Below are 21,098 nucleotides of genomic sequence, written 5' to 3' on the forward strand. Positions count from 1 at the left end.
CTAAGGTAGGGTGGGATATAAAACCATGGTGGTTCCACCCTGACCATGGAGGTGAAAACAAAGAAAGATTAGAATTCACATGCTTTTAAAAAGGGGGAAAAGGGCAAGGAGGGATTCAAAAAAATACATGTTCTTCTAAAGTTCAAAATTACACAGCAGCTCTTAAAAAGGCACATAATCTTGTTTCTCTTCAAGGCAAATAGTCTGACAAATAATTTTGGCTTAAGTATTTTATATATCCTTCAGTCTTCAGTTTCATTTTAATATCAAGGTTGTTGTTTTTGTTGTTTTCTTCAAATTTTATAGCAGTCATGACAAAAAGTCTGTTTTCATTCTAAATGGGCCAGAACTCTAAAGGATCTCTCATGTTCTTCCTCTCATTCCATGGCTATGGTCCTCCCACAGAAGTAACAAAAGAACAGAGGAGGAAAAGGTACAAAAATGCCAGCATGAGCAATGTTTTCCCATCAAATCAAAATTTATATATATTTGTAGGTTTTCAAGGAAAACATTTTCTTTCTCTTAGGTTGAACAGGCAAAAAAGATCCAAATCCCTAGATAATAGCATCCTTATGAAAATAAAAACAATGTGACCCTGCAATGCTTACAAAATATAGACGTGGTATCGAGTTATTCTAATTACTTGATTTCAGCCAGTAAATGATTTATAGATTGCTCCTTGCTTCAAAATGTAATAATTTTCTATGTGAAGACTATCGATTTCTGATGAAAATTCTGGACTACAGTAACACTGAATAAAATATTTATTGTGACTTTTCCGTCTGTGACATAAGATTGTTTAATTTTCCTAGCTCTCCAAATGACACGGTTGCAGAACCTCTTTCAGCTGGTCTTGCCTGAAAATAATGATAAAGATTCAAGATATTAGAAATACATATTATAGTCCTTATTCCCTTAATCTTTTCATATAAGAAAACCCACCCTACGTTAATAAAAATGAAAAATAAACAGAAATAATGTTACCTGAGAATCATGATACTTCCATCCTATCATGTAATAGATCTGGTATGTGGCAGGTACTGAACCATCTTCATTTCTGTACATTTCTATAAAGACAAGTAATAGTTAAAGTCTTAAAAAATGCAAGTGGGGAAAAAATTTGCTCAATAAAACTCACCTCCTGCAAAGATAAATGGGTATACTAGGATACCATATTTCACTGCATAATCATCACCACCACATTAATGTATGTTCACAAGTATTCTGTGCATCCTACTCTGTGCATCCAAAGACAGTTTTAGTAAATTAAAAAAAAAAAATTGTAGTTGTCTTTGTTAATTTTTATGTGGTGCTGAGGAGCGAACCCAGTGCCTCACGTATGCGAGGCAAATGCTCTGCCACTGAGTTACAGCCCCAGCCCACAAATGATTTTTAAGTGATACTAGCACTTTTTTTGCAAAAAAAAATTGGCACAAAATCTGGTACGATTACGTAGTGAAATATGGCAATTGCAGGGTTCTTAGAATGCCTTACACAAAAAATTCTTAACATGGAGAGACTGACAATAAGCAGATAAGGGTTATTTGGAAAAAGATACAGAGCTACTGCATCTATACATCCGAGAGGAAGAACATGAAGTCTGATGGTACTTAACAGTTAACAAAAAAGCACTGGCAATGTTAAGGGAATTAACATGACATGGCCCAGGTGGAAAAAGCAGCCAATCCTTTACCTCCGTAAACCGCTGCAGCTGCCAGCATTGTTTCTCTGTGTAGCAGGGCTTTCCTATTCCAAGAACAGTTACTCTCACCCATACCTAAAAATATACCAAAGGCAATTTGAGAGAAAACAGCAAATACTCAGAACAGCTCAATATCACTGATTTAACATATCTTATCCAAAAATGAATCTATCCTCAGTCTCTGATTGTCATGTATAGTACAATAACCTAAATCTCATTTCACTTTCAGATTATAGGTGCCTGATTCTTAAGCACAATTATTCGAAGCATCTTGAATATTAAGACAGGTAAAGAAATCAATTTTTAGGAGGGAAACCCCACAGTGTTTTTCTTACTAACACTAGTCTAAAAATAAGTTAGCTTGACAAAAGCAAGGTGACTGGCCCCTCAGGTGAGTCATCAGGATTGATAAGTGCCTTTCTAAGAATGCCTTTTAGTTGTATTCTTTTAAAAAGGACAGGATAATGCCACAATGCCTTATTCCTTCTAAGCCAAAAATGTAAGCATTCTTTTCAGAGACACTTCTCTTAATATCTTAAAATTTATTTTTAGACTTCTTTCATTAAAGTTGATGGTTAAGAGTAGGATATTATTCTACTATTTTTTAAAAATATCTTTTTATTTTGTTTATTTGTTTTTATGTGGTGCTGAGGATTGAACCCAGGGCCTCACACGTGCTAGGTGAGCACTCTAACACTGAGCCACAACTCTAGCCCTATTTGTTTGTTTTGTTAAATGTCCTTTATTTCTTTTTTTAAATACTTTTTTAGATTTTGATAGATCTTTATTCATATGCAGTGCTGAGACTGAACCCAGTGCTTCACACATGCTAGGCAAGTGCTCTACCACTGAGGTACAACCCCAACCCTTATTCTACTATTTGTTAAAAGTTAATGTTGCATATTTGATTTTTTAAATATATAAACAAAATTACTATAAAAGACTACATTTTGATCCAGTCTTCAAAATGAAAAGAATTTTAAAAAAGGAAAATTCTATTTATTCTTTTATTTATTTATTGTACTGAGGATTGAGCCCAGGGCACTTAACCATATCCCCATACCTTTTTAAAAAATTTTTTTTGAGACAGGGTCTCCTAAGTAGCTTATGTCCTCACTAAGTTACTAAGGCTGGTCTAATACTTGTGATCCTCCTATCTCAGCCTTCCGAGTTGCTGGGATTACAGACATGCACCACTGTGCCTATCTCTATTTACTATTTACATTAAACTTTACTACACTATCAAATGTCAGTTTCTTACTTTTGTTTTTTCTACTTTCGCAAATCAAGAAATGAATGAACTCAATATCAGTATTCAATAGATTAAAAATAATAATCTTCTAAGTTTTCAACAGCTTTATTAAAAACAATCAACAAGTTAGCTGCAATAACTAAACCTTTTTCTTCTTTGCAATCTCAGAAGGTTCCTGTTAACCTCTAAAATAATGAATCTGATTCTAAGTCCATCCTACATCCTTTGAGTTTAGTAGCATCAATTCATGAAGAACAATAGATATAAACTAGTAGATTAATCATCAAGAAAAATGTGGAGCTTATTCTTGCTGTCAAGAAGCAATTGGACTATTTTAGAACTATTACTCTGGGTCTTCAGGGTGACCACACTAGATGACTTCTAAAGGCTTCTACATAATTTAATTTTAAAACATTCTCTTACATAGTAAGTAAACATAAACTGAGACTTACATTGGAAGAGTTATTGCTGATGAAGAATATATTTTCATTTCTCTTTAATTTCCCATGGCTTACTTACAGAGTAGATATAGACAAGAAGAGGGGAAGCCAGATTAACTGTTTTTTAATGTAAACATGTGATGCACCAGACATTCTAAAGTGCCTTTGAAACAACCAATACTTGGATATACTAGTTAACTTTACTAGACTTATGCTGTCTCTCCAGGTCTGGCCCAGATCAGCCATGGAGAAATGCAAAGATCACTGCCATATGCATTGGTGATAACTGCTGCTATAGTAGTTCACTCTTCCCTCACAAGAGAAACACACTGCCTTACTTTCTTTGTGGAAGCAGTGTAGAGTGGTGGAAAGAATCCATATTTTGGGATCATAATGCTTTATAACCTGGGACAAAGTGATCTAACCTCTCTTAGGCTCAGTTTTGACATCTTTAAAATGGAATGACATATAATACATTATGATGAAGCTTTATTGAAGACTACCTAGGAAAAATATTTCTTACTTCAGAAATATTCTGGGCTTTGGGATAACAGAAGAATCAAGCCAGCAAATAACTGTTTAAAACTCTCACAGTGTTTTTAAGGTTAAGTTCAACTGCTTACTAAAATTAAAAAAAACCTTATGATAGTTTATCAGAAACAATACTTAGTATTGCCTAAAAACAATAAGTGAACTTACCTTAAAACCACTGTGAAAGCCTCGAAAATTTCTCATGCACTCATCAGTTGATAGGTAACATGTTTTGTAAAATTAGTCAACATTCTGGACTTTTTTTTTTTCTGTGAATTAACAATAATGGTAGCTTAAATGAGACACAAGCGCAACCATTGAGAAAAAAGTATAACACCAATATAAGACACAAAAACCAATTTGAAGGTAACATTCTAGTCAGCAAAGGAGCATATCTGAAGTCTCCTAGGCTCCTCCTATCTGTCATAAACATTTTCCCCATCCTATTTGCTTCTGACATTTTACATGGCAGAGTGGTTGAGATTTAAGGTTACGTGACTTAGGCTGCTTGCCTGTATAATTCCTGACTACTTACTAACTACATTATCTTGAATAGTAACTTCTCTTTGTGCCTTAGTTCCCTTATATATAGTCTTACCTTCTTCATTAATGATGCTGTATGGTGAGCTTTCAATACACTAATCTTACTATTCATCTTTAGGCAACATTCTTCTAAGATACTACAAGGCTCAACTGAAAATTCACAGAAATCTCTGATGCTCTATTGTTTCCTACCATCTCCCCATTCTACATACCCAAGCAATACTAAGTTACTGTATAGTGTTTTCATTGGGAGAGTGAAGAATCTGCATATCTTCTTATGACTCCATAATTTTACAGGAGCTAGAGCTAGTTGTATCCTAGATGTAGAATACATGCCCCCCAACCAAAGCAGACCACTTCTGGTGTATTCATTATAATTTAGGTGCTGCCTTTTTTGCAAAAATTTCCCTAGACATATTTAGGGCTTTTTCTTTATGTTTCTCTCATTTTACAGTTGAAGGCTTATCTATTTCTGTGGATGGGTCTGTCTCTCTCTCTCTTCTAGAATATCAGCTACTTGAAGGTCAGGAGCTATGTATTTTCACCACTGACTCAGTGGTTGGCACATGGTACACACTCAATAAATTTAAGTTAATGAATATAATATGCATCAGTTAATGTTTATATCCAATTTGTTACATATCACTTTTTTAAGTTATCTTTAGATAATTCCTCTTAATCCTCTTATGGATTATAGACATAAAAGACCAAAGTGTGCCAGATGTCATGGTACACACCTGTAATCCCAGCTACTCAGGGGCTGAAGCTAGAGGATCTCGAGTTCTGGGTCAGTTTGGGCAACTCAGCTAGACACTGTCTCAAAATAAAAAAATAAAGGGCTGGAAAAGGTAGCTTAGTGGTGGAGCACTTATCTAGTACGTATGAGGTCTTAGGTTCAATCCCTAGTACCACCAAAAAATTTTTAAAAAGACTCAAGTACATGATTTTTGTAAAAGTTCTATAGTAAAAGAAAAGAACTGACAAAGTCTCTTGAAGGTAAATATTAGGAATAGTTCTCAAAATATCAAACTCATTTAAAAAGGTTAGAGGAAAATTTTACCACTTGGGAAGGGACCTGAGGCAAACTTCTGGGGAGCTAGAAATGTTCTATAAATTGGAAAGTGGTTAAAAATGCAAGCAGCTCTACCTATAAGACTAGTGAATTTTACTGAACACATATGCCAACTTCATTTTTTAAAAAAATATACACATATCAAGTATGCAGTAAGGACTTTGGATTCAAAGTATAACATTTAATGTGAGCACAGACAAAAGATTTCTGTGCCTCAAACTATGTACCTGTAAAAACAGGATATCTGAAAATTGTACTAAGCACAGAATAAGAACTATATTTTAAAATCAGTGGGCAGTAACCTTTTCCAACTGATAGGTCTAATTTCTAGTCTCTTTTCTTTCTTGAAATGAATCATGAGTACAGCATTTATTATAGAACAGAACAAAAATAAATACCATTATTTGAAGAACAGTTTTATCATTGGAGCCTAAATGAGAAATAATCAGCTCACTACCATCTCTAAGGCTTTGGATAAAGTGGGCTCCCTGATTATGTCAGGGTGAGTTTTAGTACTTGTGGGCAATACTCAGGAAGAAGGTTTTGTGATTTTTTTTTTTTACTGATCTTCCAACATTTTGAGCATGTACCTATAGGATTCCAATTCTGCACTATACATAAAAGGTGACTAAAATGATGTTTTCAGCTACTCAATTTCTGCTTGCAAAGTTGACAGAGCACGATACTCAAGCCAGACAATGCGTCAAACGGATCTTATTACCAATAGACAACTATAAGCCAACAGGATCAGTTAAGACAGCACCAAAGCAAGAACTGGAAGCAAGAGTTTGGTCCCAACTCTGCCACTAACAGTCAAGTGTTCTCTTTTCTCACTTGTAATACAGGAGTAAAGTAGTTATCAAGAGGACAACTGAAGGAAGCAAACACAGAAATGCTTGCAAAACAAAACTATAAATCTATAAATAAAAAATAGGTAGGTATTTTTATCATCCTATTTTAAATTATTTTATAATTTTTCAGGACCATATAAAGGCTACCCCATGTAAGTATAATTCTGGTTTCATGGAATACATATTTAATTCCTCTAGCTTCTCCCATTCATCAAAATTTCTATGCCCTTAGTGAAAAAGAAAGCATTTCACAAAGTCTCACAAAGGAGGTCAGCTGAGGGTCACTTTTGAGAAAATCACTTCTCCAGCAGCCTTCTCAAGTGGCTTGCATACCTCACCTCTTTAGGAGTTGGGAGGTAGGGTTTGTGCCCTTGCTGCTCCCCAGAGCCTCTTTCATGCTGCTACTTCCTCCACCCTCTGAAACACCCTGCTGAGTTCCATACCATTTGGCCATAACCACCTCCCACTCCTGCTCGTTGTCAAACATAACAGCTTCATCAAAGGGTTAAACACTTGGCTCAATTTTTCCCTAAACTCAGGTCCTGCCACCATCCTGGATGACTTCAATGTTAATAATCATCAAATTCCATGGCCTCTAAGATTTTTTAATTTACTCATCTTTGGTAAAATTTTCTATTACCCTACCTCTGTCTTTGTATCTGGGGTATGTCCCAGCCTGAGAGTTATCACTTACTATCATTATTTTACTTCCCAAATCAAACATCCCATTTTCTGACCATATCTTTCTATTCCTCCAGGATTTTCAGGTACTTCAACCACGACCATTCTCTAACTGCTTTTGGAATTGCCACTGCATGGCTTCTTTCTCCCAATTTGTTAGCTCATTTGCCCCCACCCCCATTTCCTTTTTTCTCCAGTCTAGATTCTTTGGCTAATCATTTCAGTTACATTACTGCTATATCTTTTGCTTTAGTCTTTGTCACTCTCACCAAGCAAAACCCCAACCCAAACTAACCCTGCTTATATCTGCTTATCTGTGTCTAATTTCAGTTGCCAACTACTATAGATGTATCTGACCAAATTCAAATGCACCCTTCAAACTCTGTAACTGTCCTGGTTGATTTACCTCCCCTTTCTTTCCAATGACTATTTTGAATCTTTTCCACACAATTCTCTAACTTTTGATCCTTTCATTCTCAACATATGGTATCACTTTCTGTTTGAAAAAGATAAACCCATGAGATTAGAACTTCTTGTTATCAAACATAAACACCTACATCCATTAGGACCATCCCACTTCCCTTCATTCTATAAAACTGTCCCTCCCCTTATCCAATGTCAACTCCATCCTTTTTATCTCATTCTACCTTCTCTGAACCTGATATCACCATTATCATCTTCTCTCTTCTGGAGTCATCTCTCCTATGGAAGAACCCGGGTTCTTACACTCAGCAGTTAAATAAATTCGGTCTCAGGACAAAACAACCCTTCATCTCATCCCCTATTTCTCTTTTCCCAAAAGTTGTAACCTTTTCATACCTCACTTCTTCAGTCAGACCTCTTGAGCAGAAGGTATCTGCTCTCTCTTGCTCCTTGCCTTCCACTTATATCTGAACCTACTCCCAATACCACTACTACTCTACTACCCTAACTCCAAAAAGGAACTCTCACCAAAGTCACCAATAACCTTCTAGTTCTTAAAGCTAGTGAATTTTTCTTTCAGTCTGCATTTTGCTTTTGATGCTGTTGAGTGCTCCTATTGTTTTGCAACCCTTTCCCTTGGTTCAAGGAATTCTAAAACTTTTCTGGCATTTCTGTTGGCTATTCCTTCTCAGTCATTCTGTAGGCTCATACTTCTACCTGGCTGTTATATAAGGCTCCTAGGGGTCAGTACCAAGGAACTTTCCCTATTCATTCCATGCTTTTATTCCAGGAAATTGCTTCACAAATGACTAACAACTTTAACCATGCCAGTGGCCTTCTACTTATAAACCCAACTACTTACATGACATCTCTGATATTCCAAAAGCACTTCACACCTGATATATTCAAACATGAACATAAAACGTGAATATAAGAACTGTCAGAACTGTCTCTGCTCACCCACATTCATCTTCTACTGTTTGTCTGTGAAGGGCACCAACCATCTGGTTATGAGCTAAAAACTTAGCAATTATGTTTGAAACACTTCTGTCCTTCATCCATCCACACATCAAATTCATAGGAAGAACTGTCAAATTTCCCTCCTAAATATCTCTTGGATGCATTTTCTTTTTCCAACTTCCATTGCTACCACTCTAGTATAAATCATCATCACCTCTTGGAAAGCTTTACAGCAGTAAGTCTCACTATTAGTTTACCTGCCAATTCTTGCTTTCAACCTATAAATCTTATGTTGTGTTCCCCCTATTAAAACACTTCAAAGGGCATTGTAAGGACAAACAACCTTAACAAGGTCCTAAGTTCTGTGACCCCTATTTATCAACTGTTTCATCATATGTCCTCATATGTCCTCCTTCTTCCCTGTAGTATAGCCAAAATGCCCTCTCAGTTTTTGTCATATTCTTTCTCACAAAGGGCCTTTGCATATGCTGTTTTCCTTACCTGGAACTTACTTTCCTGCCCTTTCCACCTTTATTTTTTTTAAAACCCAGCCCAATTGCATCTTCCTCAAACAAGACTCCTTAGAGTCTCTCTGATCAGGATCAATCCTTGATAAAACCCTGATCCTAAACCTATCCAAGTACCTGCTTCCTTGTACCTGAACCTGAGATGCCAACTTCTGCTGGAGAAAGTCACTGATATGTTCTACCATCACTAGAAAAGTCCTGCCATCCTTCTAGAAGCAGCCAGAGCCCTGTATACCCCTACTTCACAGAACTGACTGCAATTATAATTTAACACTTATCTTTGTGACAACTGTCAAGTGTCTGCCTTCTCCATTTGAAATCATAAGCTACATGAAGATAGTATGCTTTCTCCTCATCAATGGATTCCTAGTGCTTACCCCAATGCCTGCCAGAGTGGACTCTCAAAATATGTCTCTCAAAAGGAGTCTAAAAATTGTTTAAAATGCATTACCTTGTAAGTCTTCCATCAATTCAAACATCCCAGGATAGTTAACTTGAATTTCATCCGTATCCTATTTAAGAAGGAAAAGGAATATCCATTTGACATTCATCATTTAAAAAAAAAAAAAAAATCCAAAGTTGAAAAGGGGCTGTAGAGATTTCCTAGATAAAGTCTTCATGGTAAGCAGGAAATTTTCTTTATAATATTCTTTACAGTTATTATCTGGCTTATGCTTGATTTAAGAAGATCTCAAAATGTTGAATAAATACTTCTTTTCACTTTAGACCTCGTTCTATCTCATTCTCTTATATTGTGACAGAATTATTCCTAAAACTCCATCAACTGGTTATATTTCTCTCCTTGGGAACAACATGGAATAACACAATTCTGTACTCTATAAACCATGACCCTTTTCTCTTAAGTCTTTGAAAATTCTTCCAGGACAAAATAGTTCTGCTTTCTGGCAAGGGAGCCAGTCTTGTAGATAAAACTTACAGATCCTTATATGTTCTGACTACATTTCACAGGACATGGTCAATATCAATCTTCCTTAAAATGCAGTACCAGAATTGAGCCAAATACAGTCATGTCCCGATATGTTTTCATTCTACTACTACTTCTTTTTTTTTTAATATTTTTTTAATTGTAGGTGGACAATTTATTTTTATTTGGTGCTGAGGATCGAACCCAGTGCCTCACACATGCCAGACAAGTAATCTACCACTGAGCCACAACCCCAGCCCCTTCATTATACTTCTAATAATTCAGCCCAAACTATACTGGCTTATTTGGGAAATGAGCACATTGCTGGTTCATGTACAGTTTATTTCTCAAATGAACTACTGCATAATGTCTCCCCCTTCTTCATGAAGTTTGACACCAGAGTTCATTGTTGATACAGTAGCAGAGACCACTGATGCTTCCCAAATATCCAGATATCTTTGATACTTCTCAGCCTCAGACATTCTTTTCAAGCCCCCCCCCCCAAAAAAAAAAGAGGTGCCAGGTACTAAAGGGCTTGTGAGCCTTTCCTTGTCATGTCTCTTTTGCTGTGGTGACCTTAGAGGACACAAGGGCCAGATGGCATAGCTACAAAAAGGCGATGGGAGACTGGAGTGTAACTCAGTAGTAGATCACTGTTCAGCAGTGAAGCCCCAGGTTCATTACCCAACACTGGAAATATATAGAGCTCCAAAATAAGATGTGCTGTCCAACCAGTATAAGGCTGTGATGTAATAAAATTTTACTGTGTTAAGAACTAAGGTGAAGGAAGTTGGAAACTAGTTCTAAATAAATGTCATTAATAGATGACCAACTAAATTAAGAATATCTACCAACCAACTAAAAACAATGAGGTAGATATGTCTGCAGGAGAAGGTCTCCAATACCTATGAAAAAGAAAACAAAAGAGTGAATATGTTAAAAAGAAAAATGTGCATATTACTACATATGTGGGTTTAAATCTGATCTATAGGAAAAATTGTTTTGAAAGGTTAAGTATAGGATATAGTTAACAAATCTTTGGGGGGAGAGTCAAGGTATCAGTAGTTAGGTGGAGCTTTCTTTTCACTTTAGACTCGTTCTATCTCATTCTCTTTATATATATATATATATGTATATATATACATATATATATACTTTATTAATTAAAAAAACATTTGCATGGATCAGGTTGTGTGAAGGGCTTTTATTAAGACCACCTTATATTCATAGTTGGACTATGAATATTCCATCTATACACATTTCTACACTAACAAACTATTTCAAAAGAGACTCTGGCTATGGGTGGGTGCATGAGATGGGGTAAGAGGTTCTAAGATTAAAAACAATATTCCTACCAGGCTGATACTTAATTATTAAGCAGCACCCTTTAAAAACAACTTTTCAATAACACCATCTAAAAGTACTATCTCTATCTCAATCAAAAGAATATCACCACAGCTTTCTCAAAGGCCTTATTCATGGGCTAGGGTTGTGGCTCAGTGGTAGAGTGCTCACCTAGCATGCATGAGGCCCTGGGTTCAATCCTCAGCACCAAATAAAAATAAAGATATTATGTTCACCTAAAAAAAAAAACCCTAAAAAACAAATATATTTTTTAAAACAGATCTTATCAAATTAATCTGCAGTCACCCCATCCCAACACTCTCTCCTGATGTTTTAGAGGCTTTACATTACCCTAGATTGTTTTTTCACTTCAATTACAAATTTGTAACAGCAATATAGGGGATAATTCTTAAGAGGACAGACTGTGAAGGTAATCTCTTAAATATTTTAAGTAAAATATATATTAGAGATTAAAGCTTTAAACCAGTGGTTTCTGAATTATTTTTAGTCAAGATCTCTCTCAAGATCTGAAAAAAACCACAGGTACTTTCCTCCCAATCTGAACAATGAAAAACAAATTTGCATGTTATGTTCCAGGATTGCTGAACCCTTTAAAGTCTACTGAGAGGTCCACTATAAATCCAAAACATCAGGCAGGAATCTTTACTGTTTTCACTGCTATATTCAAAACCTGAGATAATGTCTGGTGTATAGAAGGTACTCAATGTTTGTTGGAAGACTAAATAAATAAATAAAATAAATTGAAGAGAAGAACACTCACTGTAGTATTGTTTCTACTGGTTAAAAAATAGAAAACATAAATATTGTTCAGAGGGAAATAATTAAATAAAACCATGGTACATTCATACTAGGAAATAAAATGTAGAAGTTGAGTAGGAGGACAAATATATCTACATTGATTTAGAAAACTCTAAAATATACCAAGAATGAAAAGTACATTTCAGAAATATTCATATGTATAAGTGCTATATATAGTACAGTAAAGTAGTTCATGGAAAAAAAAAATCTGGAACATTACACACCAAACCGATAATAGTAAGCTACTTCTGGAGCAGTAGTTCTCAAAGAGTGGCTTGGTGAATCCTGGGATCTCCAGAACCCTTTTGGGAGCCTATAAAGTCAAAAAAATTTTCATGATAATATTAAGATATTATTTGCCTTTTTTATTTCTTATTCTATGGAGGTGTAGATTCTTTCAGAAGCTGTATGGCATGTAGTGTAGCAAAAATATAAATGCAGAAGCAGACATGAGAATCTAGCTCTCTTTTATTAAGGTAAACATTACAGAAATTTGTAAAACTGTGAAGTAATGACATTCTTTTTAAAAAAAAATATTTTCTAGTTATTGATGTACCTTTATTTTTTATTCATTTATATATGGTGCTGAGGAACAAACCCAGTGCCTCACACATGGTAGGCAAGTGCTCTGCCACTGAACTGAGCCACAACCCCAGCCCAACATTCTTAATTTCTTAATTCTTTAATTCTCAATTTTCTTTTTAGAAAATATAGTCCTTTTCCATAAAAAAATAGGTTTTTGTAATAACAAGTAATTGGTATATTATTGTTAGTTCTAAATGAATTAATAAATACTAAAACAAACAATTTTAATTTCTAATATGTATTAATAAATACTAAAACAAACTTAATTTTAATTTCTAATATGTAGTCAAATAAATAAAAATCCTTTAAGGTCTTCAATAATATTAAAGTTTGTAGAGGCATTCCCACACTAAAGAGAAAGCTGTCTTCAGAAGAAAGCCAAGATTTGGGGGATTAAGGAAAAATGATAGACTTTTACTTTATCTGTATAGTTTAACATAACATACATATATATAAAATATGTGATTAAAAATATATGCAAAAGTACAATGAACCCTCAATGTACACTTGCCTGTGTCAATAATGTTGGCTTTGTTTACAAACTCACGCGAAGCATTTTTTTCTGATTTCCAGCTGTTCAATATCTCAGCAAAATTTCTACTGACTCAGGCCATTTAAAAGTTTATAAAAAATCAACACTAGACAGAGCTGGGAAGTCTTGAAGGTTATCTTTAGTTCCTAGCCTAGCCTTCCAGACTATTATTTCTTCCCTTTCCTGGAAGCCTCTTTGTAATATCAGAGACCTGCTAGTTTATACTGCTTGCTTTCTGTCAATACAAGGAAGGATATTACAATATATTTTTTTGGTTGGTTAATTTTAGGAAATACATTTACACTAAATCATCTCAGATAGCTATTTTAATTTTAAGCCTATCAGCTCTAATTATGCAATGAGAAACTTTTTTCAAGAAATTCCAATTTTTTCTAATCAGGTTTAGAGATTTTCTAATACTGAATGATTTGAAAAATCACAGTAAAGCTATTCAACTCATTTATGAAAAGAGTAATGAGTTCTTTAGAAAGACTGTGCTATTGGAGGAAGATGGAAGGGGCCAATCACTGTTTTTCTAAACGACTCCCTCTTGGAAGCCTATTCCTGGAAAGTGCTAAAAGTACAAAAATGGGGAAAGAAGAAGGAAGAAGTTAATATTTATTGAGCATTTGTCATGGTCCAGCCATTTTACATCCTTTAGCTTATTTAATATTAACAGCCACCTAAGGGGAACTGAACAGGCACTTCACAGAAAAAAAAATATGAATGGTCAACAAATATATAAAAAAAAGTTTATAATCTTTAGCTATTAGAGAAATACATTTTCATTTTTAAATAAATGAATGCCCAAGGAGTGATACTGGTCAAATTATATTGTTATATTGCATGTTTGCAAATATGTAATAATAAATCCCATTATTATGTTCAACTATAAATCATCAAAAAAGAAAGAAAGAAAAGAGATTAAATAAATGAATGCTCAAAGAAATGAAGAAAATTACCTACATTCCCTCACTGGTAAAAGGGAAGAGTAAGGATTCAAATTACACCCAATGGACACCAATGCTATGTCCCATCACTGTAGCATGCTGACTCTTTGTTTCTTCTGCACTGCCTGCCTTTGGGTCCTCTTTCTAAAATTCTTCAGTTGGGCTGGGGATGTGGCTCAAGCGGTAGTGCCCTAGCCTGGCATGTGCGAGGCTCTGGGTTCGATCCTCAGCACCACATAAAAATAAAATAAAAATGTTGTGTCCACTGAAAACTAAAAAATAAATATTAAAAAAATAAATTCTCTCTCTCCAAAAAAAAAAAAATTAAAAAATAAAACTCTTCAGTCCTAATGGAGTAGAACATCCTACCTTCTCTAACTCAATATAAGTCTAGTACTGGTTTCTGCAGTTTCTCATTGCTGCCTCATATGGCACTGTCTTAATTAAGAGATGGTGATGCCCTGTAGATACCTTTTATTCTATTATTTGTAATGCTCTAACTCCCATATTATATTTAACTATGGATTTAAAGATTCTGTAAATTAAAAATGCTGTAATTTAAAAATGGAGTAGTATGTTTAGAAAACAGTCTCCTCAATTAACTAAGGTACATTTTTTGGAGTTACTTATTCTGGTAACAAATACTGAAAATTTTACATTCCTGCCTTGTATCAATCAATTTTGTATTTATGCACAATAAGAATTGTCAATAAAAGCTTTCCTTGAACTAAGCAATTAATGGATTACTTGATTCTCTTGATAGTTACCACAGTCAGGGTATTAAAGCCAGCTCTCCCGAGTAGATGTCCTAGGTCATTGACAGCAGTAAAAGGAGAAATGTGTGGAGAAAATCCTCCTTCCCTTTCTGTTTCGGCTAACTGCAATGAACACCGAAGCTCATAGAGCGTGTCACCTCCAAACATTGCACCGACGAAAACTCCATTTGGTTTTAAAACATAATGAATCTGTAATAAATACAAGATAACAAAACTATTTAAAATTGTACATGTAGAAATGTTAAAAGAATAAATACATGATGTCTAAATCAGTATTTTCCCAAATTAACAATAAAATAAATAACATCTAACATGATCAGAAATTTCAGAAAGTTATTGCTGTATGATGAAGTTATAAAGAGAGACAATACACTCACTAGTAATAGTAAAATCTATTTTGATGCCTCCAGCATTGCTTTTATGGATTAGAACTGATTTGTCTTTTGGGGGTATTTTATTAAAAATATTAATCTCTGTAAAAATATATTGCATGTCTTCAAATTTTATAATAGACACACTTACTTTTATAGTCAGAAAAACACTGAAAGAAAAAAAATTAAGTGTGGTAGATTGCAAAAATCACAGTCCTTTCTGTGTCTGTGCCCTCTGAAATGACATTTTGTGATAATATGTAAAAAGAGATGGAGTCTACTTCCTTTTCCCTTCAATTTAGCTGAATGTAGTAGAAGTGACAGTGTATTAGTTTCAAATCTAGTTCTTAAATGGCCTTGCATGCCTCACCTTTTCTCTTGGAGCCCTGCCCAGGTCCCACATTGTGAACAAGCCTGAGGTAGCTGGGTGGAGGATAAGAGACATATGAAGTGGAGATCAGCCAGTTGTTCCAGCTGAGGCCATCTTAAACCATATAGCTTCCAATGGCAGATGGTCACAGACATGTGAATGAGCCACACCAGGTCCAAAAGATTTTCCTAACTATATCCAGCCCAAATTACCAACCCACAAAATCATGAGCTAAATAAATAATTGTGTTAAGCTACTAAATTGAGATGGTTTATTATGCAGAAAAAGGTAATCAATAGAGAAATCACAATTAACAGCATTAACCCACTAACACATTGGTATTCTTTAAAACATAATTATTTTCTATCTTTAAAGCAAAAGCAATTTATTATTTAGTTTTTGGTGGACACAACATCTTTATTTTATTTTTATGTGGTGCTGAGGATCGAACCCAGTGCTCCACGCATGCCACGTGAGCGCGCTACCGCCTGAGCCACATCCCCAGCCCCAAGCAAAAGCAATTTTTAATTGTTAACTTGAGCAAAATACTGGCCAGACTGAACTCCAGACACATAAATGTTTACCCAGTGATTCTCTTCTCTTAAGATTATAACTTGTAACTAGATTTGACTGTTTTTCAACAACAAAGACAAGGAGGACTTTTTTAAAAATATTTTTTTAATTGTAGATAGACCTTACTTTTTCAAAAAAATTTATTTATATGTGGTGCTGAGAGTCAAATCCAGTGCCTCCCTCACACATGCCAGGCAAGTGCGCTACTGCTGAGCCACATCCCCAGCTTGACAAGGAGGAATTTTAAGGTTAATAAGAACTCAAATCACACTAAGCTCTTCTAAGCATTAGCTTAAATTTATATTTAATATATCATAAAGTAATTACAAGTAGTAAACAAACAAAAATCTTTTTCTTCTTCCCTTATACCTCTTCAGTATTACTTCTTTCTCTTTGTCACTAAAATTTTACACACACACACACACATGATTTATTCCTCAGCTCTTTGCAGCCCCTCTCTACCTTGTAGGTCTTATCATCAACTATGATTTCACAAGGATGACTTTCCAATTTCTATCTTCAGCCTGGACATCTTCCCAGAACTCTAAACTCATCTTGAACTGCCATCGTCATGGATATTTGTCTTAGCAAACTTATCACTGCCATGGCTCCCACTCCATACAAGCAAAATACCTATTCTCAAAACCAAATTCCTTTTCTAATTGTCGTATTTTGGTTAATTCTCATTTTCTATTTCCTTTATATAATCATTACCATCACCTTACTTTTGCTAATTATTTTTCCTAATATCCTCATCCAAAACTTTAAGATGATCCAAGCAGCATGGGAGGCTCAGGCAGGAAGACCACAAGTTTGAAGATAGCCTTAGCAACTTAGCTAGCCCCTAAGAAACTGAGCAAGACCCTGTCTCAAAATAAAACATAAAAAGGGATGGGGATGTGGCTCGGTGGTTAAGTGCGCTGGGTTCAGTCCCTGGTACCAAACAAAAACAAAACATTAAGATGAACTTTTACTCTTTCCTCACTTTGATCTTCAGAGCTAACAAGTCATTAGACTATTTGCAGAATGCTAGAAACTTCTCCCTTCCTTTTAACTCTTATCATTGTCACTTAGGTTTAGTTTCTTCAAGTCTGGATCACTGAAACAATCTCCCTGAAGTTTAACCAAATTTCTCCATGAATCGGTTTTCTAAGAAATGATATTATTGTGCAGAGTTATTTAATTCCCACATAAAATAGAACACCATAACTAGCAAAGAGTATGTGCCCAGCTATAGGATTTATTATCCTGCCCACCAAGCTTTTCAAACATGTCACTTTTCTCCTTAAAGTTCTCCAGTGGCTCTAAATTGCATAAAGAGTAAACTTCAGATTCCTGATCTGGCAACCAAGTTCCTCTTTTAAGTGGTCCCAATATACCTCATCTCCCAGCACAAACTAATCCTCCAATAGCTTTCTTCATTGTTCCTTCACGCTGCTGAGGTTCTTATGCCTCCCCACCTATGCTGATTCTGTCTTCCTGAAATGCCCTCTCAATCCAAATCTCACCTAACCTCTAGTACTCAAGTAATTCCTTTTAAGAACTTTCCTAGTCAACTCCAAGCAACAGTGATCTCTTTCTCTCCTTTGAATCCATTTTTTTTTTTAACTTACTCCTCTCCTTTTCACTGATAAATGTTAGTTGACAAGCATTTCCCTAACACTCTCTACATATAAGGCATGGAGAAGATACAACATAAATAAATAGGATTTTATCCCTAAAATATTTTTAAGCAATTAAGGGAGAGAAGGAACCCAATAGAAAATGTCTTTATGTCAATATTATTTTGCACAGTTATTAAGTTTTTCACATATATTCAAAATTTGTCTTTACCTCAATGTACATTTTTTTCAATGTACACATTTACATGCCAAAGAACACCAGCCCACCAGAAACATACCCAGCCCACAGAAGATTGTAGTTGATTTGATTCCATTCTCCAATTGTCACATCATGATGAAAACATCTATAAGTTTCTAGTAGTAAATAACAGAATAGTAGAATCAACGGAAGGTTTCTTACCTGTTCAAGTGCTCTAGGAAGATCATTCACCCAATGCAAACTAAAATGTAGAAACATACTTGTTTTAGCTTCATTAGTATAATTATCATTAATAGGATAAACCAAAAACATGGTGTTAATTATGAAGTCTGAAATTATATATCAATATTAGCAAATATTAGCAAAACTGTTTTCATACAATCTTTAAATAATAAACATTTCTAGGGCAAAATCTTTTTTCTGCCGGTGAATAACTGTATGTACATAAAAAAATCTGATATGATTATCTAACTAGTCTTCATCACTTAATAAGGTAAAAGTAATTTCTATTTGGCATTTCATCCAAATAGTAGTATTCAGAGGCTTTATTTGAAGAAAGAAGCTCATTAATTAAATCAATCAAGATATTTTCTGTTAGTCTAAAAATAAAATTATCAGCAAATCTAAAACTTTCCCTAGGCAAACAGAATTATTCAAAGCTTAACTCAGTGAGTTTTCTGATAAATATCATCCTACCTTTTCTGCATTTTAAGATTTTATTGTAATTTTTTAGAGCAGTTTTCAGTTCATATCAAAACTGAGAGGACAGTACAGAGATTTCCCATATACCCCCATCCTGACACATGCAATCTCCCCCCTTATCAACATCTTTATCAGTATAACACATTTGTTATAACTGACAGATCTACAATGACAAATCATTATCACCCAAAGTCCACAGTTTACAGTAGGATGCACTCTTGGTGTACCCTCTATGGGTTTAGACAAATGTATGATGTTTATCACCATTACCATATTATATAGAATATTTTCACTCCCCGAAAAATCCTGTGCTTTGCCTACTCACCTCTTATACCATAATCCCTAGCAGCCACTGATCTTTTTTACTGTCTCCATAGTTCTTCCTTTTCTGGAATGTCATTTAGTTGGATCACAGAGTATACAATACAGGCTTTTCAGATTAGCTTCTCTCACTTCATAATATGTGTTTAACTTTCCTGCATGTTTGGATTAGTACAATCGCTCTGGAAAGCCATATGGTGATTTCTTGAAAAACTAGGAATGGAACCACCATATGACCCAGCTATCCCACTCCTTTGTGTTTATCTTTATGGGGAAATTGAAAGCAACAGAATTAGTTACTTGCAAATAGCAGGCAAATGAGCTAATGCTGAAAATTGGGTTCTGACTCTGTCCAGGGTTCTTTTCATAGATACAGACTCTGTATGTTTTTCATTTCCTAACAGAATGTGAGTATGTTTCTAAATTTGCTCAGTAGGTATAAAAAACAAACAAACAAACAAGGAAGAAACAACAACACACTCAAGAAAACAGCAAAGATCATCAACTCTCCCAGTTAGCCTGTGACTGAGGGGTTTTCTAGAACACAGGACTATCAATGCTAAAACTAGCAAAGTCCTGGGCAGACTATGATGGCTGGTCACCATAAAACAGTTATCAAAAGGTTTAAATTGGATGTGACAAGCACAACAAACCTTTGAAAGAAAATCTATTTGACTATAAAACACAGGAGAAATAAGATGCCACTGAAAATATTTTCTTTTCTTTATTGAACTCAAAAGTTCTTTGAGGATAGGATCTGGTCTGATTTCATATTTGTATTTTCCCCAAAGCATCTAGCTTAGTGCTTCATGTAATCGGTTCAAAAAATATTTATAGTACTTTTTTTTTTTATAGTAAGTGTAAAGGTACATGGTAGAGAACACAAAGGAAAAAAAATAACCTTGTAGACTATATTTCTATAAGAAAGAGTTAAAGTTTGAGGAAACATCAGTTTTCCCTTATTTGCCAAATGACTATAAGAGTGCTTTAATACTTGAATACTATGGCCAGTATACTCTTTCAAACTCCTGCCCCCATCAATACCAATTCCAGAATACTAAGTTAAATTGGGAAGGAATCCCCTGTATCACAGATAAGTTTTAGCCATTTGTAGGAAGTTGAGGATAAAGAGAAAGCTGCAAAACTAGCTCATATTATCTCTATCAGAAAGTACTGTATCCATAATCCTTTATCAGAGAAATCTTAAGTTTATACATTAAACAACCTGGTTTGTAATTTTAAAAATAAGTGATTAAGAATTTACTCCATTATCTATTTTTTCTATCTCATAAGAGTAAAATTAAAGCATAAATGATCTATTTGTAACATATTTTTTAAAAGTACAAATGGATTACTAACCTTAAACTGCTTACCACCAGGTCAAATGTATTTTCTCGGAAGGGAAGAAATTCTTCATCAGCTAAAACACTGACAGTAGGAATTTCTGTTTCTAAGGAATTTTTCTAAAGGTTAAGATAAAAACAAAAAACAAAAAAACAAAAACATATTTATATACGCTCAATTGCTAACACAATCATTGTTAAATAAAGTTAATGTTATATTCCCTGGTAGTTTCTCTAGGAAAAAAGTAGCACATAGAAGGTATTAAAAAATATCTCTTAAAGGACATTTAAGATCAGCCAGAAAAACTGATGAGTTGATTAGAAAAACATAAACAGGATACCCATCTCATACCACGTCCCCCGCAAAAAAACCACCTCAGAAAGTTGAAGCTTCCAGTGAAATAATTGCCATAAAGAATATTACATGAAAACATGGGTGAATACGTTCATACTTAGATATTTTAAAAGTCTAAATACAACTCAAAAGCTAGTCACTATAAGTGAAATGACTGAAATATTTGATGATAAGCTAATTTAAAACTTTTAAAAAGCAATAGACAATGCAAACAAACTGGGGAAAATATTTACAATATACAAGATAAAGGCTTAATATTCCTAAAAAACAAGCTCTTACAATCACCTAAAATAAGAACCATGAAGGACAAGGTGAAGGCACGTCACAAA

The 21,098-nt window shown here is 34.6% G+C and overlaps 1 protein-coding gene across 2 annotated transcripts in view; it reads right to left on the minus strand.

The window, feature by feature from the left end:
* Positions 1–459: 459 nt before the first annotated feature.
* The window catches only part of Ndufaf5 (NADH:ubiquinone oxidoreductase complex assembly factor 5), a 30,776-nt gene continuing 10,137 nt past the window's right edge, over positions 460–21,098 (minus strand). Inside the window, exons 5-11 of one of the 2 annotated variants that reach the window (XM_046433176.2) lie at positions 20,431–20,534; positions 18,250–18,289; positions 14,905–15,102; positions 9,434–9,494; positions 1,694–1,777; positions 985–1,067; positions 460–857 (exon numbers count right to left, since the gene is read on the minus strand). In XM_046433176.2, the coding sequence (XP_046289132.1) occupies positions 765–857; positions 985–1,067; positions 1,694–1,777; positions 9,434–9,494; positions 14,905–15,102; positions 18,250–18,289; positions 20,431–20,534 (663 nt within the window). In that variant the 3' untranslated portion in view covers positions 460–764. Of the gene's footprint in view, positions 858–984; positions 1,068–1,693; positions 1,778–4,140; positions 4,195–9,433; positions 9,495–14,904; positions 15,103–18,249; positions 18,290–20,430; positions 20,535–21,098 lie in introns of those variants that run through there. The other variant, XM_046433177.2, reaches the window with a different exon arrangement.

This window comes from Marmota monax, unplaced genomic scaffold (genome assembly GCF_021218885.2).
Source record: "Marmota monax isolate L192 unplaced genomic scaffold, Marmota_monax_Labrador192_F-V1.1 WCK01_AAM20220418_F8-fsc00014, whole genome shotgun sequence".
NCBI lineage: Eukaryota > Metazoa > Chordata > Mammalia > Rodentia > Sciuridae > Marmota > Marmota monax.